The 25,498-nt window shown below is 47.3% G+C and overlaps 1 protein-coding gene across 1 annotated transcript; it reads right to left on the bottom strand.

Moving 5' to 3' along the window:
* Positions 1–363: 363 nt before the first annotated feature.
* On the bottom strand, positions 364–12,728 carry LOC136518585 (probable metal-nicotianamine transporter YSL3). The gene is given in 7 exon segments (XM_066512256.1): positions 364–639; positions 641–1,606; positions 7,248–7,434; positions 8,342–8,479; positions 8,570–8,667; positions 11,902–12,068; positions 12,249–12,728. Coding segments are annotated over 7 exon segments (2,052 nt in total). The 5' UTR covers positions 12,580–12,728; the 3' UTR covers positions 364–474.
* Positions 12,729–25,498: the final 12,770 nt, after the last annotated feature.

The raw sequence follows: 25,498 nt of genomic DNA, 5'->3' as shown, positions 1-25,498 counted from the left end.
TGTTTCCATTTATTCTTGTCCTTATCTTGCATACGAAGAACTTATCGGCATTATTCGACAGCTAGATTCACCTTATAGACGGGCGGATGGCAGAGGCCTCCATTCGGCTTGAGTTTGCTCTTCATTGGATGTCTGTGCATGGAGGCCCTTGGAGCATGCCATTTCATTGCACGATGAAGAAATAGTAATTCCTGATTCTTCTCTATACTTTGGACTCCTCCAAGGGGGAGGAGGCCAGCCAACGGCTCTAGGGGAGCCGTCGCACCCCTCTTGTGTGGGTGGCTAGGCCGCCTTGGTCCATGCTTTAGCCGGTTAGGGTCCTCCTCTGGGTCTCGCTTTGCCCAGCACTTAGGGCCCAGGATCGACTCATGGCAGGGCCTTATCCAAACAAAAAATGAACCTGCATGATAGAATATATATGCATCCTTTACAATAAATTCCTAAAGTATCTATAATTTTACATTTGCAGTTTTATCATGTCCTTCCATGTGTTTCTAAAGTATTTATGAACGAGTCCACAGTATCCACTTGTTTTCCACTCGAAAGAAATTTCATGCAGATTGGTGGATACACATTGAAGATGCTGAGTATTGATGATGGCAAAACCCACAATCCATCTCCACATATTAAGCCTGCTGCGAACTGCTGACGTCAATAACTCTGCACCTTGTCTATTTCTTTTAGTCCATATGATTAACAGGACACTGCCTAGGCACATATCAATGGTAAAGTAAGGTCCAGTAAGGAATGGTAGAGCTATTGCTATCATGCATGGGATGAAATTTTGCAGTTTCCAATTTTTTCTTTGGGACACTAATCTAATTGTTTCAATAGCTAGTGTTATGAAGAAAGTAACCAAACAGAGAGTGATGCAGTGATCTGGGAGCTCCTTCACTCCTCCCTTCCCAAGTAGCCCAATGGCACGATAGACTGCTGCAGAGGGACATGAGTACTCTGAATCCTTTGATCCAATGGGTGCAGTACTTTTGGCATTTGCCTCAAATGCAAGAAAAATGCATGGATTAATAATAGAACCAATTAGTATACCATATATATGCCCAGCTACTACAGCTCTTGGGGAAGTCAAAGTCATATAACCAGTCTTAAGGTCTTGCATGGCTTGTGAAGAAACATTAAGAGCTGCCACAGACACCCCACAAGCTGCAAGGCTAGCGATAACTGCACCAGGTTTGGCAACCCATGCTGCTATGACGAATTGTATGAACCTGCCATAAGATTGTGCAACTGACCAATCTGTGAGTCCTGTTCCATACGTGTTGCAGAAGGTAAAAACAGGAAGAATGATGAACAATAGGGCCATGTGATAGAATTTAATATGATGGAAGATCCAAGGTATAACAACTGAACATACTATTGCACATCCAATATATCCAGCAACTGGTACATAAAGTGGGATTCTATGACCAAGAAACACCTCGAGCCTTTTACGATTATCATAATTAAGGCTGGGGCTTGTCAACCTGTATTTAATCTTCCCTGAATCTTTTTCTTGCCTCTTCTTGTAGAAGTCAATTGAGCTCACGGTAAGCAGTTTAATGAAGTTAAACATTCCTTCAGTGATAATCATTGTTACGGCAATGAAAATCTGCCACATAACATAGAGGAGTTAGCCTTCTTTGTATGTGGAGCATAAGAATTATAAAATTGGATATAACATCAACAAGAGCATGTTTAGAATTCTATAAATGGTGGTGAATGTCACAACATATTCTACATGCTAACATAAAGCGAACTTGAATGGTTGGATATCTAGCAAGGGTATAAAAATCAGGAACAGAGTGTGTGTAGAACTACAGTACAACCTTGGAGAAACTAGTGACTTTATATTAAAAAGAAAATAGGAACCTTAATTTGCTACCATGTGAACTTGAATCAAGGTGGTCGAGGCATACATCCATACCCTTGACCCACTGATATAGGTTTGAGTGCGCGCGCGCACACACATGAGAGAGAGAGAGAGAGAGAGAGAGAGACATACAGTAGACATGTACGGTAGAAAGAAACATGTATTTTTTTTCTCTTATCTTACACCCTTATTACAACACTGAACAACCAAAGCTGATGGACAAGTAGGTGGCATTGTGCCACACTTGGTGGATGGCGGTCTCCCAATTCTGCAATGAAGGCATGCAAACCGAAGGTCTACTTTGTGCCATACATTGAACAACTCTTTTTATGGAGCGCAAACTGGAGAAGGCATGCAAAATGAAGGTACTGCTTTGTGCATTTGGAGTTTATTGAAATATTCTTGGGCATTAAGATTAATTTTCCATAAGAGAGGAGAGGAGAGGGGGCGGCGCAGAGAAGACAGGAAGGGGGAAGGGATAAAGGGATTAACCCTAAACTTGCTTAGTTTCTCATTAAGCGTCTCCCTCATATATATAAGGGGGTTACAATCACTAATGGGCCTGGCCCAATAACCTAACCATCTATTAAAGCTAAAATATAATAATTCGGTCCTATTTCTATTTACTAGCCACTAACTGTAGACTTAGGGCGTTGCTTCCTCCTAGTGCAGGTCTTGCCGATCATGACATCTCTCCCCTGCCAGAAGAATCAGCTCGTCCTCGAGCTGAAAGTCTGGGTAGACCTCTTGAAACAGTTCAGCATCTTCCCACGAAGATTCGGCTGACGGCTGGTTCTTCCATTTGATCAAGATTTGTAGTTGTCCACAGTGAATTCTAGATTTCAACCTGAGTTCTGGTTCTGGAACAGCTGTGCCTTCGTGCAGTGTTGGCATTTCTACTAGTTCTGGTGGTAGTGGGCCGTTGTATTTCTTGAGCATGCTCACGTGGAAGGCATTATGAATCCGAGCGTCGGCAGGTAGACTGAGGCGGTAAGCGACAGAGTTGATGCATTCGTTGATTTGGAATGGCCCAAAGTATTTAGGAGCTAGCTTTCCCTTACGTATTGTAGAGATTGCTACTGCTGTCTGAGTCATAAGTTTGAGCCATACCCAATAGCCTATATTAAATTGCCGATCATCAGTATGCTTTCGGTCATAGTGCTTGCTGTAATAATTCTGAGACTATTGGAGCCGCAGTTTGGTTTGTTCCAGAAATTTGTCACGCTCTGTCAACAGGTCATCAACTGATTGTATTATAGCATCACTTGGGCTGTACAATTTTAAATGTGGTGGATCCCTTCCATAAACCAGTTTGAATGGTGTTGTTTTGATGGATTGGTGGTATGTCGTGTTATAACAGAACTCCGCCCAAGGAAGCCATCTTATCCAATCTTTGGGTTTGTCACCAGGTTAGGCATCTAAGGTACATAGTAATAATTGTATTGACTGCCTTCAACTGACCATCAGATTGTGGGTGGTAAGCTGATATCATCTGCCATTTCACTCCTGACAACCGAAAGAGTTATGTCCAAAACCTGCTAGTGAATACCACATCTCCTGTCGCTGACAATCGAGTGAGGTAGTCCATGGAGCCGAACTATGTCTGAGAAGAAGGTGTGAGCCACTGTGGTTGCTGAGTACGGGTGTGCCAAAGGGACAAAGTGAGTGTATTTGGATAAATGATCCACCATTGTTAGAATGACTGATTTACCTCCCACCTTTGGTAAGGCCTCAATAAAGTCCATGGATATATCTTCCCAAATCTGATCTGGTATGGGCAAGGGTTGTAATAATCCAGCTAGATGGAGATGTTCAGTCTTGTTGCACTGGCATATTATGCAATTACTGACGAATTGTTGAATTGTCTGCTTAGCTTTGGGAGTGTGAAAAGCCAGTCGGAATCTATGGAGTGTTTTTTCTGATCCTCCATGAGTAGCATCATGAACAGCATGAAGTATATCATGAAGAATCGGGGAGGATGCAGGAACATGTACCCGCCTTTTATAAAGTATGAGGCCGTCCTCCAATTTCCAAGATGGTGAAAGGAGCCCTTTGATGATAGCAGCAACAATTTTGGGGGCCTCCTCATTGGTGGACACTTCTTCTTTGAGCTGGTTGAATATCGGGAATTGGATCTCTGATAATGCCATTAGTGATGCCAAGAGGCGATAGCGTGTATTTTTTCTGGGTGGACTGCCATTCCCTGATCTGATATAATGTGGCCTAAATATCCCACCGTGGTTTTGCCAAATGAACATTTAGATTTTTTGAGAAATACTACATTTTTTTGAAGAATTGCGAATATTTGTTGGATGTGCTCCAGGTGTTGGTTCCAAGTTTGGCTTAAAATTAAGATGTCGTTGAAGAAAACCAAGACAAACTTTCGGAGGTAGGGGCCCAGTATATCATTCATAAGTGCTTGAAATGTAGAAGGAGCATTGCACAAACCAAATGGCATAACCAGGAACTCAATGGCCATGATGGGTCTAGAAAGTTGTTTTCTCAATATCATCTGGATGCATGCGTACCTAGTGATACCCGGAGCGTAGGTCTAATTTAGTGAAGAATTTGGCTCCTTCCAATTCATCGAGTAGCTCATCAATGACCGGTATTGGGAATTTATCCTTGAGAGTGTTGTTGTTGAGCGCTTGGTAGTCCACGCAAAAACACCATGATCCATCCTGTTTTTTGACAAGTAGTACTGGTGATGAAAATGGGGAGGTGCTGTACCTTATGATGCCCTGTGTCAGCATGTCATGGCACTATCTCTCCAATTCAGCTTTTTGGAGTTGCGGGTAACGACAAGGTCTAATAGCTGTTGGTTTGCTCGGGTCCTTGAGATGAATTTGGTGATCGTATCGGCGTTGAGGTGGCAGCCCTTGAGAATCCCGAAAGAGATGTGAAAAACTAGTCAGTACTGCCTCCAGTGTTGCTGTAGGGCGGAGTGTGTGAATCCGTGGTTGATCAGGGCGTGGTTTGCCCAAGCTGGTCCAAATGATTTAACGTCCATGGCGCCAGAATTTCATTGTGAGGTTGTTGAAATCCCAGATGATTGGACCAAGAGAGCTCAGCCAATTGACGCCTAGCACAAAGTCATACCCTCCCAATTTGATGCTGTAACAGTTAATATTGAAGATTTTAGTGTCAATCTGTACTCTGAGATTATTGTATATGCCCACATTAGAAATTCGATCTCCTGTTTGCTACTGTCACTGATAGGGAATTTGGTGCATTTTTCCGTGACAGCTGGAGGTCATCTGCTGTGTCTGAGTCCATGAAGTTGTGTGTAGACCCGGAATCCAGTAATGCTAGGAAGTCACGGTCGTTGATGGAAATTTGTACCTACATGGTTTGGCCGGTGGTGATCCCTACGACGGCGTGGAGTGATATCTAAATGTCCTGGGCTCCATGTTGTAAGGGGTGTGAGAGTTCTTTCTGTTTGTCTGATATATAAAATTTACGAGCCATTGCTATCGCTGATTCTAGATCTGTTGGTTGTTGAAGCTGTATGTCTATTTGCAGCGTTGATGCCAGTCCTGCTGTATAAAGCATGACTTGTTGAGCGGTAGACAACCCTGTTACCTTGGTCACTATGAGGAGGAATTGATTTGTGTAGTCATTCCAATTCTCCTGTCTGGTAGGTGGAAGTAAGGTCGCCGAGGTGGTTGTGGTGTATCGGTGGACCAAAGCGCCTGTCGATAGCCTGAAAAAATTGAGGCCATGTTGGATGCCCTATTTCCTGCTCCCATCTAATGAACCAAGTTAGGGTGTTGCCTTGTAGATGAAACGCCGCTAGCTGTATTCGTTCCTCCTCTTTGGTATTCTGGGCAGCGAAAAAATTGTTGCATTTGTACAGCCACTGTGACGGTTCATCGTTCCCATTGTATTCAGGGAATGATAATTTGTGGGAGTTTGATGATCGCCTCGATTGTTGTTGGTCCTTGCTGAACTGCGGTTGGGGAATTGCCTCCAATGAAGTTGTCTGCAGTATGTTGATCGGTTCTGGATGGGGAGGCAGATTTTGGTCCGGTGGACGAGTTGGTAGTATGGACCGTTTTGAAGGTGGCACATACTTCTGTTCTTCCTCCTGATTGGAGAAATTTTTTTTGAATATCTTTGCCCAACGATCGGTGACATCGTGGATGCTCTCCATGGAGTTGATCATGATGTGGCTCCGGATACCAGATGTAACACGCCTGATGATCCCAACTGCTGCTGGGTCGGCTGGGAGCCGATTAGAGAGAACAGGGGCGGCGGCGACAGCGGCGTGCTGTTTGGCCACCTGGCTGGTGGTGGTGGCGGCGGCCTAGCTGCAGTGGCCGGCGGCCTAGCAGGGAGGGGTGGCGGCCTAGCAGGAGAAGGCGGTGGCGGCTAGGAAGAGAGGAGAGGAGAGGGGGCGGTGCAGAGAAGAGAGGAAGGGGGAAGGGATAAAGGGATTAACCCTAAACTTGCTTAGTTTCTCATTAAGCGTCTCTCTCATATATATAAGGTGGGGTTACAATCACTAATGGGCCTGGCCCAATAACCTAACCATCTATTAAAGCTAAAATATAATAATTCGGCCTATTGCCATTTACTAGCCACTAATTGTAGATTTAGGGCATTGCTTTCTCCTAGTGTAGGTCTTGCCGATCATGACATAATCACTTTGGGGGTATCAAAATGTTTTGGTCCATTCATCTAACTAAACCAATGACAAAAGACATTTTTGAACTTAAGGCTCAGCTATAACATGGAAGAGCCCAAGAGAATCTTGCTCGAGAAAACAAAATCCTGAGGATAACATGTTTAGTTCAGACATGAGATATTTATCAACTTGAGGGGCTAGCTGAGCGATAATGTTTTGGTTCTGATATTTTATTAAAAGCCAATGCTAAATCATCCCTATAGTTGTGCAGGGAAGGCAAGAAGTGGACTTATATCCGTGGAGATTAATGTGCAAGCAAATATGAAATGGTTCATCTTCTATAGCCTCTTGAAAAACATAATTGGATAAACATTGAACATAGAAGAAATATAAATGGTATCTGATGTATCACATTGCTATTGCAATGAAACTTAAGGTTTATTTGTTCTTTGAATAATTAAGTCCACCAGAAATTGCTTTTGGTTTGTTTAGATGTTGCCCCACATTAGTAGTTTGACCAGGCAGTGTTGTAACTCAAGATTTTATTTTTGCCTTTGCTTACGTAAGATTAAGTTGTTTCATAAAATGCTAGTAAATTCCAAAGTAAGGAGGGCCTGGCATAGTTTAATAAACAAAATGTTATAGGAAATGATTTATCCTATTAGCACAAAGTTGCGTAGTAAACATCATCTGCATTTGGGAAGCAAAACAAAAATGATAAAGTAAATATGCATAACCATTATTCAAGTGTACCTTATATCCATTCATTCCATTTAAACTTGTAGGACTGTCAGTGTGATACCATTGTCCTCTTTTACTTTGAAGGAAAGGATATAATAATCCCCAAGAGGTGATGGCCCCAAAAAGCAACCCAAAGTTTACAACATGCGGGACAATCATACCCAGACCGACAAATGATGCAGAGAAATCAAAATAGAACCTGTAAGTATAAAAACATATATTAGGACTGAACAAATAGATAATTATGCAAATATATAGAAGAAATGGTTTTGGCTTGTTTTGCAAGAGTTATTCTATATTCCATCGAAAGGTGTCATGAGGTAAAATGATTATAATTTATGTTCTTGTCATAGAACATATTTATTCTTGAGATTATTACTCATTAGTACTTGTTTCAAATTAAGCATATGAATATCCATGCTGGTATATATATCAGTTTTCAGCCAACTAAAGATTTTTGTTTTGAGGTTCCTGTACAGTGGTCTTCATGTTCCTCCAATTCAACGCTAAGAACAAAACCAACAACCTTGATTAGCTTTTAATGATTATCTTGGTTTGTGTTTTATGACTTTAGTTCTAGGTACTTTTAGAACTTGAAAAGTACCAAATGTTAGATCAAAATGCCCCATGTCCAATTGGCACTTAGTATGGCATGTATTTGTTAAAAACAATTTTGCTATTCAAGTTCAGATCTTATGCTTTTCAATAGTTTAAACTGTTTTTAGCAACTCTGATCTATTGTGTTTTAATAATTAAGACGTACCGCTGAAAAGAGATTTTGTAATTAAATGGTGAATTGGTCGCTACCATGTTTCATGTGTTGCAAATCATTTATATTTTTTTTAGTACAGAGGGAGCGCGGATGAAGCTAGAAGGGCAAGTAGTGCCTTCGTAGACTTTGGGGGTATTTGGTTTGTGGAAAGAAGTAGTCCTTGGCCTTGTTCGTTTCTCTTATAATCCGTCTTTTTTAGCTTGTTTTTTCAATCGGAACAGTGTTTTTTTCTCACAACAAATCAACCGTAACAGTGTTTTGGCTTATTTTATTATCTTGGTAGCAATATCACAAGTAAACTTGTGTCAAGCATAATCTAGAAAAGATTTCCCACCTATTACGCTTATATAGCTCTAGTCCAAACATTGGGAAGGCCTGAAATCCACAATTATCGCCTCCAGCGAAGAACCACTGGAACATAGACCAAGAAAAGCTTCCTAGAAATGTTTTGAATATAGCGGCAACCTGCAACCTGAAAAGATGACGAACGTTACCGCAAGGCGAAAAAGGAAGATAAAAAGATCCTGTGACTTCCATTTTACATTCAGAAAAAGGACAGAACTTTGCTGCATAGGCTCCTTGCTGCGTGTGAAAACTATTGATAAGATGAGCCACAACCGAGCCTGTTGGAAACAACAATCTGTAGTCGACAATCATAACCTATATATAGATAGAAGAAAAGCCTTCAGTGAGTTATGTTTTTACTAAAGGTAAACAAAACCGGCTCGCAATGTTTTTACTGGAGACAAACATAAAGTAGAATCCTTAGTAGTTCTTTATATCATTCCTTCCAACAAAACCGGCTCGCAATGTTTTTACTAGATGGAGAAATAAGTGTATTTGTATGCATTTTATGTTTCCTAAGTCAAGTCATGTTAAGTTTGACTAAGGTCATATATATAAATAAACCTACATTATGAATCCAAATAAGTATCATTAGTTTTATCATGAAATGTATTTTAATTATAGTATATCCAGTTGATGTCATAAATGTTGATATTTTCTACAGATTTGGCCAAACTAAGTTGATCTGATTTTGGACAAAGTTAGAATAAACTTCTTTTTGGAACGAATATAGTAATAGTTTTATTTTTTCAAAAATTCTAGTGTAACATATAAGGATACAAATTTTTTACACCCTTTGCTCCTTATTTGCCAATTTGATATGGGCAGTAGCCCTATGTTATTGGGATATCCAAATATAGCAGAGAATGGATTGCAGATTTTGCAATTGCAAATAAGGAACTTCCTTTATACTGAATAAAAAAGGTATACTATGAATGACACATGGAGCTAGCCTGCACCTGCATTGCTAAGGCCCCGTTTGATCCTTTAGACTAACAATTAGTTGGCTAAACTTTAGCCCTTGAGGATCCAAACAGAAGGACTAATAGGCGGGCTAAAGTTTAGCTAAAGCTCCAACTAGTTGTTAGTTCACTAGTCCATAAAACCCAACTATCAGGAGCTAACAGATAGTTCTAGTCCATAAAATCCAACAATTAGTTCAGGGTCCAAACTGTTAGAATATGCGCCTATAGGGCCAGCCACATGGGCCTTGGCGCCCACGCCTGGTGGCTGGGCTGCCTCTAGGGAATAGTGGTAGATGATTACAGATTAGGCAAGGATCTCTGTTGATTGGGTGTGTTCTATAACCCTACTTGATCCTTGCTGATATATTGTACCTCCCTGTACTCTATCAATCAATTTACTATTTCCCTGTGCCATATATTCACTTTTATGGTAGCCGCCTAGATCCCATTCTTCCGCTGCCTACTCGCGCGCCAGCCCTCGCCATGCAGCGCTCGCGCGTCGGCCCTCGGTGTGCAATGCCGCCATGCCTAGCTCCTCTCCTCCCACCCCAAGCCCGCAGATGACGACGCCCTGGCTGCCTCCGCCAATGCCTCCCTCACCACCGTCCAGGCCGACGAGCTCGCCCTACGCCTTGCCCAGGAGAAGGCCAACGTGGAGGCCGCCGCCGCCCAGTGCCACGATGCCGCTCTGGTGCGTGCACTCCAGGCTAAGGAGGAGGCCGCAGCAGCCACCAAGGAGCGTGACACCGCTGCCCAGCGCGCCAGCGAAGCCCTGGCACGCGCCGCCAAGGAGCGCACGACCGCCAACGCATCTGCCGATGCAGAATCTTTCGGAGCCGCCTTGGCTTCCCTGACCGACCTCCACTTTGCCATGCTCCTTCACGAAGCTACTGTGCTTTTGAACCTGCATGCCTAGGCGGTCGCCGTCAACAACATCTGGAACCTCGTCAGCATCATCCTCGACGTCGACTCCGTTAACTTCAACCACTGGCACGATCAGTTCATGCTAACCCTCGGCAAGTTCTCTCTTCAGGATCACGTATGCCATGACCCTCCGGTCCCTATCTCCCCAGACTGGGGATGGACTGTGTTGTCAAGTCTTCGATCGTGGGAACCCTCACCGACGACCTTGCCGAAGTCATCTCCACCCAGGGTACCACCGCTTAGAACGCCTGGCTCACTTTCGAGTCCCAATTTCTCGGCAATCGGGAGGTGCGATCCATCCACCTAGAGACAAGGTTTCACAACTTTGTTCAAGGCGACCTCTGTATCACCGACTACTGTCGGCGCCTCAAGAAGATGGCTGACGACCTCACTGCCCTTGGCGAGGTCATCACCGACCACAACCTCGTCATCAACGTGATCCGCAGCCTCAACAAGCGCTTCAACCACGTCGGGGCCCTTCTTTGTCGTAGTCGGCCCTTCTCCTCCTTCCTGGAGGCGCGTGACGACCTCATACTTGAGGAACTCACCCGGGAGAACCGCAAGGACACCCCTGCCATTGCACTCACTGCCTCCACCACGTCAAGCCCTCCAACCTCAGGCCCACCGTCATCTGGCACGGGCTCCGGGGGTGCTGCCACCTCCAAGCCCTCCAACAATCATCGCAGCAAGTGCGGCGGTGGTGGCAAGGGCGGTAATGGTGGTGGCGGTGCTGGAGGACAGGCTCAGCACCCCGCTGCCAGTACACAGCAGCCGGCTGGCGCCATCCAGTCTGCAACCGGCGCCAGGAACTGGCCCTCCGTCTACAACCCCTGGATGGGGTCCATCCAGATGTGGCTGGGGGTTCCTCGTCCTCTGCTAGCGCCCCTCCCGCATCATCCGCAGCAGCAGGCCCTCCTGTTAGCTAGCGTGTTCTTATGCAGAGAGTTTCCTGCTGTATTCATGTGCGTGATTTTTTCCAACTGTACCAATTTTTCTTATGCATGTAAAACATTTTTTAATCGCACACGTAACTTTTTTATTACATGTTGCACCCGGCCAGCTAAAAAAAAATCACTCGGCCACCGTGTCTTTCATGAACGATGTTTAGACGAGGGACAACAAAAAATTCTATACAGGTGCGCTGTATAGCGCAGCCCGTGCAGCACTGATTGCATGCTAGCGATGTGTGTCCGTCCCACCAGGCCATCAGCTTGATGGAGTTGGTTACGCGAAACAGCCAGATCAGACAGTTCTATGGACTACACAGCTATGCGCTGCTTGCACATCTAACCGAAAGATCGGAGCATTAGCATGATTGGACGGCATCAAACTGGTGCTGCACGGGCTGCGCTATACAGCACGCCTGCATAGAATATTTAGACTCTGCTTCCCGCGGCGTGAGTTGCTGCACCAGTTGGTGCGCACAAACAAAGAAGGAAGGGCCTGCCAACTTGTTTATTCTCCTGTGATTATGGGATTTGGGAATATTTTTTTCTCTTTTCCTAAATTATATTTATTTATTTAACTAATTTATAAAAAAAATCAATTGCTTAGATTCATTTGAGTTATACCTCCTAGCAGGTAACGGTACCGTAGCATTATCCAACTACTTATAATTTAGAATGGATGCAGTATTTTTGGTAAATGGAAGATAGATTACCTGTGCCAGTGGTAGCATCAATGTTATCGCGACCAGACCAGTAAGGAAAAGGAATAACGTGTATTTTCCAGTTGGTATGCGGTCAATAATGTCTGCTTTATCTGGATCATCTCTAAGAGATTTTGCCACCTGAGCGTTCATTGCAATAATGTAATTTGGCAAACCACCTATATATAGAATAGAGTCGAGAACTTGATCAAATTCCAATGGCTACAATAATTGTTACGCGCTGAAGAGCAAGCAGGTAAATTAAGAAGAGTAGACACCTATATAACCTTTACTCCATTGTTGACGATTGACTTACACTAGAAACACAGGTAGAGAGGAAAAGTTGTGTTCAGCATTACCTGAGATTGCAGTGTTAACGCAGGTGATCACACAGGTCTGCAGGAAGATATTCTCCTGGCGCGTGAAGGGAGCTGCAGCAATGCCGTAACGCCGCTGCAGGGAGACGAGGCTCTTCACGGAGAAGAAGCTCAGGACGTTTGTAGGCATGTTGAGTGCTCCTACCACCCCAACGGTCATGTAGATCCGCAGTGTGACCAAAGAGAAGATGGCCGCGAGCACCACCGCGATGGCCATGGAACGCAATGTCACCTGCTCCCAGAACCCAGGATATGGCAGCCCATCGAATCCCCGCTCCACACACGGTGAAGCCTCTTCTGTTGTAGAATCCATGATGATCCACGCCTGCTCGCCTAAGCTAGATCGATCTTGATCACTCCTAGTCTCCTTGTGATCTGATTCTTGATGGACAAAGTTTCTTTTAGGAGGGTTGCATGGGGTTTGGATTGTTGAGAGGTCGGGAGTGTGTATAGACGGAGAAAGAGTAAAAATAGAATGTGTAATGTGTAGCAGATGTTAGGTGGGTGTGGGTGTGTGTATATACACGGTAAGGCTAGCCATCTTGTTTTACGATAATGTTTGTATCAATTTACGATAATAACAATATACATTTACGATACATGGGTTACTATAATTCAAGATGATACTTACTATAATGTTATAGTAAATCACTTATGAGAGAGTTATCATAATCTCGTAAATTAGTATAGTAATTATCGTAACTCAAAGTGGCCATAGAATAACTTATTCTGCGGCCAGCTACAGAATAGTACGTCTATCGGTAAGGCTATTTTGCAGCTGGCCATAGAATAACTTATTCTATAGCCACCTTGTTTTACGATAATGTTTATACCAATTTACGATAATGACAATACACATTTACGATACATGGATTACTATAATTAAAGATGATACTTATCATAATGTTATAGTAAATCACTTCTGAGAGAGTTACCATCATAATCTTGTAAATTAGTATAGTAAATTATCCTCACGTCCGCCCGGACGCAACAGCGATTGCTCCGTAACCGTAAGTTCGGTGGTTTTTGATCCGCAACCGTAAAAGTGCCCCGCCCGAGATCTCGCAACAGCGATCCCGCAACCGTAACCGTGAAGTCGGACGAGATCTCCCGCGATCGTAAAGTCAGCTGGACCAGCTGCCGCAACCGTAAAGGCGTAATTTCTGGCTGCATGCCGACGCTCAGTTTCCCTTCCTCCAACCGTAATTTCTTTCCCTTACTCCACCCGTAATTTTTGGCTGGCTGCATGGCGAACCTCAGTTTCCCTTTCCTCCAACCGTAATTTCCGTGCATGCATGTCTCTACTACCGCAAAGAAGCACAGATTTTCCTCCTGAATTAACCGTAAATGAGTATAATAATGAAGTTAATGATTTGTTTATTTCTAACTTTGAATGGATACGGAAGGAGCAAATTTTCCTCCCCAATTAAACGTAAATGCTTATACAATTAAGGAAGTTAATGATTTGTTTCTATGGATACGCAAAGAGTTACGTGGAATGGTTCTTCGTGAACTAATAATAAAAAATTATAAGAGTATTTGTTTTATAAAATAAAATTCAGTAAACAATGGAACTTCTTGGTAATAAACAATGGAACTTCTGAACCTTTGCAATAGTAATAATCCTTTCGGAAGATGCTCAAATAGTATGATTTGATTTTGCGAACATGGTTAGCGAATCAAATCACTGAATAAAGTAGATTCATGTACACCGTGAACACATACACCATGAATAGAATTACATAGGACACAAGCAGAGCTGCGCATTGGCACGACACTACAAATTGCTTGCCGTCGGCGATGGTGGCACCATCCAGCAGCTTCGTTGGCTCCTTGTCGTTGCGTGGCATGACACGGATCTTCTTGTCCCTCGCAGGGTTCACGGCAAACTAGACCTGTTGATGCATTGGGGAGAAACAGACAGATAAGTTTGCTGAGTTTGCTTCTTCAGTTGTGGTATTTTTTTTAGCATACAAGACAAAATTCTAGAAACCTATATGGTGTACAATAGTTAAAGTTCAACATTACTACTTGGTAAATTACAGGATACAAGTATAGGTATTATTCGAGCAATTAATCTGAGAGAGAGGAATTCTTCTGAGCATTTTAATCCAGGAGACGACTCATATTCATTTACCTCAGATTTCTATACTAGTTTATGTACAAAATTACTACTAGTTGGTAAGTTAGATGATGCAAAGAGGTAATGGTTGAACAACTAATCGAGAGGGGTAATCATGGGCATTTTCAAAATTACAGCACAACTAATCCAGGGGATGACTGGATTCAGATTTAGGAACAGTTGCAATAGTAGTTGTAGTGGTAATAGCATTAGGAGTAGCAGCAGCAACAGTAGTACTAGCAGCAGAAGTTGTAGTAGGAGTAATTATTTGAATTTGGGCTACACTTGTTTGAATCAGTTGCTACTAATTGTTTGAAACAGGGAGCGATTGCACTACTTTATTCTACAATAGTGTTCATGAAAGCGCAACATGTTGGATACCTCGTCGGCGTCTTCTACATCAGATCAGAATCAGCCTACATAATAACAATAAAAAGCCTTCAGAAAAATTAAAAGGCATCTACCTTTATCCAAGAATTAAAAGGCATGCTAAGATGGTACTAATTGGGTTGCATACTACTATAAATAGCGACAGAACAAATGAACGGCTGCACCAACAGACAGACGAGACACAAAATACTACTAATACAGTCTAGAAAAGTAAATTAGTACCAGGAACTGAAATGTGACTTCATCTTAGCTACCCATAATAGCAGAGACTCTGCATAGCTGTGCGTGTGTGGTAATCAGTTGGGAGGAAATTACCTCTAGAAAAGTAATTGTCTTACAGGCTGTCCTGCTACAAGAGAGTATTTTTTATATGTATGTATGAAAGAAAGAGAACCAGTCTGTTATTGAGCTGATTTCTCTAATAGTAGTAATTTTTTTTGTAGAGCTCCTTTCAATACAAGTAATTGTCTTATAATCCGGACAATAGCTAGTAGTAAATCTCTAGTTTAAATTATCAGTACAATGTCTACATTCCCATGCCACATTGCTTGTACCACCAGATACAAAGATTTGCAATATAAGATAGTTATGTGAATACATAATATTTAAAATTACTATTAACAAATGGTAAATATTACTACTAGACGTAGTGTGCTGCAAAGTAGGTGTGGTGTAAAATGATTATAGTGAAAAGAAAATATTGACAATTACTACTAATGCAGTATCGGCAGGATCAGCAGCCATACTACTAATACTACTATAATACAAAGTGAAGAGACCGAGGCCCCATTCGCTTCGATGAAAAAATAAGCCGAACACTGTTTCGGCTGATTTATTGTGAGAGAAAAACACTGTTCTGACTAAAAAAACAAGCTGAAAAAGACGGATTATAAGAGAAGCGAACAGGGCCGAATGGCATGTGTCATACTGTAAGACAAATCCATCAATACTACTAATGCCATGTCTGAATACTACTACCACTATTAATGCCACGATTTCCAATGAAGTATTTGATTAATACTAAAACTACTAATACAAAGTAGTATTCATTATGCAAGAATGTGTCAGAGGTAAGTCTACTATGTTAAAAAAAATACTACTATACAACCAAAACTACTGCTAACTTAAAAATGGTTTGCAGCTAGTCCAAAATGATTCGGTCGCTCATAAACAAATGAGTAAAATGCACTGGAGGTCCATTAACTTTCGTTGAGGTGTCACCTAGGTCCATCAACTTTGAAACTGTATTTTTTTGTCCGTGAACTTTTAAAATGGTTCACTACAGGTCCATTTCATTTATTTAATCTTAAATTCAAAGTACATTTGCAGAAAACCCCTCACATTTCTTTATCTTCTACGCGCTCACCCCTCCTGCTCAATGCACCCGAAAAAACACAACCCGCAAATTCGGCGCCGTCGGTCGAGCATGGCTCTGTCAACACTCAGCCGGGAGCTCCCATCCGGTGCGTGTAGCCGCCGTGCGTTGCGCCCGCTTGGTGCGATCCAGTGCAGCCATTCAGAGCAGTGAGGCCCCCATCAGCGATCAGGCCATCGCCCGTGGACGTTACGTCCGGACGAACGACGGGACAATTCGAGCGCCTGCCGTCGCTTTCCTCCCTCTGGCCCAGCGAGTGCGCCGCTGCTCTCCCAGTCCCAGCTCCACTCCCACCAAACAGAGCACGCACGCGGCGTCGCTTTCGCCGGTACTGGACTGGCGCGTCGTGACTGGCCCGGCTCACCAAACCTGCAGGCGCCGGCGGGGCAAGGAGGATGGACAGATAGCACGCAACGTGGTGCGCTTTCCGGGGCAGCGCCACGGGCCGGCCGGCCACGACAAGCGTAAACGGCAAAGCAAAGCGAAGCAAGCGTGCACCCGGCCCAGGCCGGCCATCGTGTACTCGTGTCGTCCGAGCGGCCACGCAGAAAAAACCGTGGCGGCAGGGCGCGTGATGGGGAGGTCGCCTCATGTCGTTTCCCTGTCACTCTGAAAGCCTGGATGGTGCATGCTCCCGTTCGTTTCCGTTTGGCGTACTACGGCCGCTCGGGCATGGAAATGGGATGAGGTATTTTTGCCTGCATGAGAGTCTTATTATTACACGTACAATTCACACATGAATCGGCTGGTGCACCGTGATAACCTCGCCGGTCGCCGTCTGACCGGAGCAAACTAGCTGTCTGACCGGAGCACCATCCAGTTGAACCTGTCGAGCACGCGGTGGTCCTCCTCGCAGAACGTGTGATTCTGGTGCCGCCGCTATCGTCGTAGCGGACGACGTTGTTCTCAAGCATGTGCAGGTAGCTGTCACTTGAGCCGAGGTCCACGGGGTCCCCGGGAAGTCCGGCGGCAGGATCCACGAGGTCCCCGGGAACGGCTCGCAGAAGAGCTCCATCTCGGGGGGTTCGTAGACGAGGAGGACGCGGCCGGTGAGCGGCGCGTAGAGGAAGGTGGAGAACACGCTGAGCATCCGGTTGCCCATGCCCAGGATGCAGCAGTACGTAAAAAATTGTTTGTAGCAATGGGACAGTTTTTTTCGTAGGGACGGCTGGTGATGGAGCCGCCCCTACAGTGATGTCCTTGGGAGCCCACATACCAGCCGCCCCTATAAATGAAACAGCAGGGACGGCTGGTCATATAAGCCGCCCCTACAAATGGGTCAGATTTGTAGGGGCGGCTGGCTATTTGTAGGGGCGGCTGCTCGAGTATAAAATCCTCCGATTTATAGGGGCGGCTCAATCACCAGCTGCCCCTACAAATGACCCTTGTAGGGGCGGTTGGTGATTGAGCCGCCCCTACAAATGCCCGAGTATAAATACTTCCTATTTGTAGGGGCGGCTGGTGGGCGGCTCAATCACCAGCCGCCCCTACAAATGACTTACATATAAAGCAAATTGTAGCACCTTCTTACTTCTCGGGTCACTCACTCCAACCCGTGAAAGAAAGTTGGGGAGGTCTTGGGCACCTTCCAAAAATTGTTCAACTAAGGGGGAGGTTTTGGTCTCAAATCCTTTGGTGGAGAGGTCGTAAACGGTAAGAAAATGCTATTCTACATTTTTTTTGAAGTTTTAATGGTTGGTTAGTGAGTAACTAGAGTTTTACTTTTCTCTCTCTTCTATTGTGATTAAGCTACTTATGAAGCAAATTAGATCCAAGTTTTGAATGTACTAGGGTAAATTAGGGAGGGGAACAAGATCATACCCTTATTTGGTCCATATTTTTTGATTTTAGTAAACAATTAGTTAGTTTTATGGATGTTTCATGTGCATGTAGATCTAGATCTAGGGTTTGGTTTTTTTTATTAATTTTGTTTTTGTAAATTTATGTTTGATAAAATTGGACTAGGGTTTGCATGAAAGATATTGGGTAAAATATTAATTGTTGCTAATTATTGTCTTTGAAATTGTTTATTATAATCAACAAATATGTATTTTAATTATTTTTGGATAAATATGTCATTAATTAATTTTTCTCTACCATGGTATGTTTGTATGCTTCATGTAATTATATTTGATTTATATTCATATATATCTGAAATATATATAATTATTCTCAAGTAATTATTAATTTGATTCATTTATATATATATCTGAATAAGTAGTCATTTAATGTTTGTTTTGTTGTTGTTGTAAAAGATGTAGTACAGAAACTCTTGGATATATGGTTCGTTAAGGTTCAAGGCATGTTTCCGTGAAGAGGTGGATAAATTTATTGAAGCCGCAAAGAAGCATGCAACGACATTGACAGAGAATAAGGATATAATTTTTTGTCCCTGTAAAGATTGCTAGAACCGTATGGCATGGACAGATATGACTATCATCAGATCACATTTGATTATGCGAGGATTTGTTTAGGACTACACAGTGTAGATTCATCATGGTGAAACGGTTATTGTTAACGACGAGGATGAGGAAGAATACGACGACGAAACCCTAGAATCCCTGTCCCAATATTCAGCAGAGCTTGATGCACGAATGGATTTCGAGTTTGGCAATGAACAAGGTGGTGATGCTGGTGGTTGGGATGGTAATGACGAAGATGGTGCCAATAATGATGGTGGAGCACGTGTCGGGGATGAAGATGATTTAGATGACATGATTCGAGCCCTTGGACCAGAGATTTTACTAAATAGCCAAAAAGGTCTAGAAAATATGGAAAGGGTGACAAAAGCATCGAAGGAGACTGTGTATGGTGTTGAAAAGGGTTGTCCAACACATTGGATATTGCTACATTTTGTGCTTGAGCTACTCAGCTTGAAGGCTAAGTACGGCTGGTCAGGCTGTAGTTTCAATGATATATTGCATCTCCTATCATGGGTGCTGCCACAACCAAATTCAGTTCCCGCCAACACATACGAAGCGAAGAAGGTCATAATTTCAATGACAATGGGGGTTGAAAAAAATCCATGCATGCCCCAACCACTGTATACTTTTTCATGGCGAAACGTTCAAGTCACTGGATAAATGTCCCCGGTGTGGGGCCAGCTGGTACAAGAACAATGACCTTTACAGTGGGGACGAAGCCTCCACGGGGAAAAAGAGGAATAAGAAGGGTACTGTCGGGTACCATAAAATGGGGTACCCCGAGCGTATACCTGTCGGGTACCATAAAACGGGGTACCCCGAGCGTATACCAAAAGAATCACTTAAACCCCATCAATAACAGAGCCAAAGGGTAAGCCATTTGTTAAACCCCGGCCTCGTCCGAGCCCGCCAGCTCTCCGCCTCGCTCCTGGCCTCGCACGGGAGGTCTCGGCGGCCTGCCGAACCTCCGCCTCGCGCAAGGCCTCACACAGAGGGCCTCGACGGGAACCGATTCTCCGTCCCGCCCGAGGCCCCGCGCGTAAAGCCTCAGATGAGACGACGGTTCTCCGTCTCGCTCGAAGCCGGCTCGGCAACAACCCGTCGCTTCCGCCTCGACCAGTCTCCCCGACAGTGCGTCGCGTCCCATTAATGCGGCAACCACTTCCGCAATCTCAGCCGGACGACGGCTCGACACCACAGAATGGCCGACGGGACAGGAGGTCGCATCAACGCCATACTGACCAGGACCGAGCACGGCTGGGGTTACCGGCCACTGTGTTCCAGTGCTGTGCCCACGATCAGCGCCTGCATTACACTGTGCCACGTAACCCCCGCCCGGAGACAACGCGGCATGGGGAGTCTAGTCAGGGTCATCATAGCCTCGGAATCAGCATACGAGATCAACTATTCCCTCCGAGCCTCGGCAATCTACATCAGGGTCTCGACAATCTCAGGATTCACGTCTATCGAGACCCCCACGATGGCTCGGCCTCGGCACCAACTGAGCCTCGGCTTCTCACGCAGTCAACACACAGTGACCAGCACGCCGACCGCCACGCCCGCTTCAAGGTAACACTGGAGCTCCCATGACCCACAGGATCGGATGTGACCAGCGCGTCGCCCCAGTACTTCAAGGACGAGACCACTCCGTCGCCCATGCCTCCACAGTAACAAGCTACAGGGCTCGAACATGCCGCCTCCGTTCGCACAATGCCGTGTAGCTAGCGCATGTGTCACCCTTGCCCCCCCTTCAACTATAAAAGGGAGGGATCAGGGCCGTTTCTAGGGGGAGACGAACGATTAGGCCTAGGCCCATGCAACGAACTCACGCATGAACACACAGACGAATGCTCGAGTTTCCCCGCTGTCTGAGATCAACATCTCAAGCAATCCACGCCACTCCACGTAGAGACCTGGGATTAGCTCTCTCTCTCGCCCTGCTTGTAACCCCCTACTACGAGCACTTCGGTGCAAGGAATACAAGATCGATCTCTCAAACTAGACATAGGGTGCTCATTACCCAAACCAGTATAAGCCTTGTGTCTCTTTGCATCACCATCTGGGATTGGGAACACGCAGTACAAATTTACTAGTTGGTTGAGGGCCCACCGGTCCAAAACACTGACAGTTGGCGCGCCAGGTAGGGGCCTCTGCGTGTCAACTTCGTCATCCCAACAAGTTCCGGATGACAGACCCCGTACGACCACTGCGTCTCGGCACGGTGGTCTGGTTTGGGAGCCTAGAGTTCATGTCTCTAGGGCACGAGTACGACATGGTATTCCTCACACCCCGAGCCCTGCCTGCCGACGACGACGTCACGCACCCACAGCCCAGGCACAGGCGATGCCCGGGCGGCCGCTCTCATCGCGCTCGCCAGGCATGACGCGAGCGGAGCCACGCCAACACCACGCGAACCTAGGGCGACACGCCGCGCTCCACCAGTATCCCATGCCTAGCTGTTGGCACAAGGTCTCTGGTTGGGGACCTGTCTGGCCTGATCCTGAACAAGGGAAAGACGCCGGTGGCGTGCGGCAACGCCCCGTCACCAAGCTCTGCCCCGCCACCTCCTGAGGAGCCAGCTCCAGCGAAGCAGAACCCGGCGATGGCACCATCTCCTTACCCCTTCGGTTGAGAAATGCCGCTGCCTCCTATGCTTATGCCTACGCTTCCACTCATGTGGAGCCCTCGGGACACCACCAACGTTTCGCCCTCGACTTCGGTACTGCGACTTTGACTCACTCCCATGCCGACTCCTCGGAGGTGGACGAGGCGTGGGCTGGAATGAATTTCTCTAGGCTTCACGACCCTGAAGCCATGCATCCCTTCCTGGCCGCGAGTGACTATTGCTTCGACTACTCCGACTCTGACGACGAAGGCACTTACGATCCCACTCGTGAGTGCTTCCATGTCGGACTTGGGATGCCAAGCACGGGCGATGAGGACGAGGGGGCAGGCAACCGTACTCCGTTTCGCCAGGGAACGGGCGATGCCACGCCCTCACGCATTATCCCACCAGCAGCACGGAACGAGAACCTTGCCCTCGGACAACTTTGACGCCCGGACCTAGAGCAGCTCCGTGAGCTTCAGGCCAAGGTCGAGCAAGATCGACTCCTTCTGCAACAATTCCGAAAAACTCTCGAGCAGGAGCAGCAGGGCCACGGTGACGGCGGAGGAGCCCGGTGGTGGGCTCGCGACGTCCACCACCGCATCAATGATGACTTTCTAGTGATAGAACCAAAGCCCGACGGCTTGCGCGACAAGCCAAAACTTACATCATCTGCAATGGCGAGTTGTACAGGCGAAGTCCATCTGGCGTCCTCCAATGATGCATCACCACCGAGGCAGGCCAAGACCTACTTGGGGACTTGCACGCAGGGGCCTACGGGCACCATGCGGCGCCTTGGACGCTCGTCGGAAATGCCTTTCGCCAAGGGTTCTACTGGCCGACGGCGGTTGCTGACGCCACCAAGTTAGTATGCTCCTGCGAAGGATGCCAGTACTACGCGCGGTAGATGCACCTCCCGGCCTAGGCCCTCCAAACCATCCCCATTACATGTCCGTTTGCCGTGTGGGGGCTCGACATGGTCGGGCCTCTGTAGAAGGCCCCCGGGGGCTACACCCATCTGCTGGTAGCAATCGATATGTTCTCCAAATGGATCGAGGCTCGCCCGATCAATCAAATCAAATCCCAGCAAGCGGTGCTATTCTTCACTGACATCATCCACAGGTTTAGGGTTCCGAACACCATCATCACCGACAATGGGACACAGTTCACCGGCCAAAAATTCCTGACATTCTACGACGACCACCACATCCGTGTGGCCTGGTCGGCCGTAGGACATCCAAGGACAAATGGCCAGGTAGAACATGCCAACATCATGATCCTACAAGGCCTCAAGCCAAGAATTTACAACTGGTTGAAAAAGTTTGGCAAGAAATGGCTCGCCGAACTCCCGTCGGTCATCTGGAGCCTGAGGAACACTCCAAGCCGAGCCACGGGGTTCACACCTTTCTTCCTGTTCTATGGAGCTGAGGCTGTCCTCCCCACTGACTTGGAATATGGTTCCCCAAGGCTACAGGCCTACAACGAGCAAAGCAACCGCACCACCCGTGAAGACGCCCTCGACCAACTAGAGGAAGCCCGAGATGTGGCGCTACTACATTCGGCCAAGTACCAGCAAGCCCTACGGCGCTATCAGGCCCGGCGCATTTGAGGCCGAGACCTGAAGGTAGGCGACCTAGTGTTGAGGCTAAGGCAGAGCAACAAGGGCCGCCACAAGCTGACCCCACCATGGGAAGGACCATACATCGTCGCCCAAGTGCTGAAGCCCAGGACCTACAAGCTAGCCAACGAGAAGGGTGAAATTCTCAACAATGCTTGGAACATAGAAGAGCTATGTCGCTTTTACCCTTAAATTTCCAAGCATTGTATACATTGTTTCTCGAAATACAATTAAGAAGCGTTCTTCAGTTGTTTTAATTCTTCGAGAAACCCCCTGAGCCCCATCACGGGCCTCGGCAGTACGATAACATCATAAGGGAGGCACGGCTCTGCTTCTGTAGAACCGAGCCTCCCCGGGGGCTAGATGGGGGATTCCTCCCTAAGTCCCACGCACCATTTTTAGTCGTTTTCGAAAAAATTCCTACACTAAACTCTCTAGCACGCTCTGACGAATCGGTTGTAAAAAACCCAAGGACCGAAAAGTCTGTTCTAGGGACAGAAGGCCGGTAGAGTCACGAGACGGCCTACGCCCCCAGGCTACGGCACTCCCTCACCACCTTTCGCCCAAGGGGCAGCTTAGGTTCCGAGGAGGTTTTTTGCAAAAGACATCTGATCAGAGACAACAGAGGGCAGAGGCTCAGAAATACAAGAAAAATGATTAAGAAGCACGATTACTTTAAAAAAGGCCTCGACGGCCACAAGCGTCACGATACAAAGTTAATCCCTAGTTTATTTACATGGCCTCTTGGGCCCAGGTCAAGGCTCAGGGCCTCCAGCATCGGTGGACGGCGGGGGAGGGACCACCTCCTCTTCGAACAGCTTGGCCAGCGCCGTGCCGGGGCCCTCCGCCGCCTCCATCTGCTTCGTGACTGCCTCGTCGGCCTCCTCGTTGTCGTCGGGCAGGATGTAGCCATCGCTGATGGCCTAGAGGTCAACGCCAATGTAGTGCGAAGCGATGACGGCCAGCACACGCTTGACACCCATATGCAGCGCCCCTCGGAGTCGCTCGCCCACTTGGCCGCTCAACGCAATCAGGCGGCTCCCAAGAGAGCTTCCTGACTGGACCCCCTTGACTTCCAGTGCCTCGTAGGCGGTACAGGCGGCGCTCTTCAGCGCATCATGCTCCCCGATCTCGGTTTCAAGCACTGCCTGCACTGCGGCGGAGGCCTCAGCTGCCTGGGTGACCTCCTTCTCTAGCTCTGCGCCAAATGCAACGGAATGAGGTTGAGTGCAAAAGAATACAAGCCAGAACAGGGGCAGAAGTCTATGGGACTCACCCTCGGCCTTCTGCCCCCAGCGTCGGGCCTCGACCTAAGAGGCATCGGCTTTCTCCTTCCAATGTTGGGCCTCGACCCGAGACGCCTCGGCCTTCTCCTTCAGGCACTGGGCCTCGACCCGAGCAGCCTCGGCCGCCCTGGAAGCCTCTCTCCCCAGCTCTACATTACACCAGGGAGTTAGGGAGCGAACACAAGAAAAGCGAATAAAACGAGGGGAATAGGACTCACCCTCGGCCTTTCCCCTCCAGACCACAGCCTCAGTCCGGGAGGCCTCAGCCACCGTAAGGGCCTCATCCAAGGCGCCTTTTGTTAGCTAGTGCGCACTCTGCTCCGCCCCTAGCTGCCCAGCAAGGACCTTGCCCGAGGCTGTGGCTTCTCCAGCCCAGGACCTGAAGGCGTCCCGCTCACCAGCCATGCGGGTCAGCTCCTCCTCCAGCTCCTTGACCCGCGTCGCTAGAGGGGCGACCTGCTCTTGGGTCGTGGCTGCCTCAACCTTTGCATCGGCACAACGAAGGTGGAGGTCCTCCACCTCTGCGCTCCATGCCGCTAGAAGTTCGTTGGCGCCGGTAAGCAGACCCTTCTGCCACTAGAGCTGGTCCCAGACGTCCCTCTCCCGCCGAAGAAAGACTGAATTCCCAAGGGACCAGGTCTCAAGCTCCTGGGTAAGCAGAATAGGGGTCATTCACTACAAGAAAACTCAAAAAAAAAAACAACACCGCATGAGAAAAGAAAGCGTGAACCTGGGCGACTCCAGGCAGATCATCGGCCACCATGGACAGCGCCGTCCGAAGTGACCGCTCTGCCAGCTGGCGGTATTGCTCGAAGGTGTCCCAGCGCCCACCCTTGGCCGTGTCCTCAAGGGCGAACAGAGGCTCCCCCTCAGGGTCATCCCGGCTCTGCCACAGGACACGTGGGTGATCCCATCCGTGGGGCTCGGGTCGTACCCGCACGAGGGCCGAGCTTCCCTCGCCCGGGGTCGGAACCGGCTGTTCCATGGCATCGGTCACCTCGGCGTCGACCGCCTCCTGCACCCGAGAAGTATCGTCGGAGGAGATCGAATGGACCTCCACCTCCCGGGCGCTCTCCCGCAAAAATAGCGGGCCTTGAACCAAGGGTGCCACCGAGGCCTCCGCCGCCTTCATCTCCACTTTCAGGGCCGACGGCCTTGCCGCGATCATGTCGGCCTCGATGGTCCCGGGGGCTCCGGCCTCCGCTATCGTGGCCTCGGTGGTCGCAGGGGCTCCGGCGCCCGCCGCTGTGGCCTCGGCAGTCCTGGGCGCCCCGGCCTCCATCGCCTTGGCCTCGGAGACCCTGGGGGCCTCGACCTCAGTGGCCTCGGCAACTGAGGGCACCTTGGCCCCATCCGACTCACGGGCCTCGCCCTCGCGGGGCAGAGGCGCTCCCTCCCCCGTCTGTGTCGGGG

This window comes from Miscanthus floridulus, chromosome 17, assembly GCF_019320115.1.
Source record: "Miscanthus floridulus cultivar M001 chromosome 17, ASM1932011v1, whole genome shotgun sequence".
NCBI lineage: Eukaryota > Viridiplantae > Streptophyta > Magnoliopsida > Poales > Poaceae > Miscanthus > Miscanthus floridulus.
This window is presented reverse-complemented; position numbering and strand designations above follow the sequence as displayed.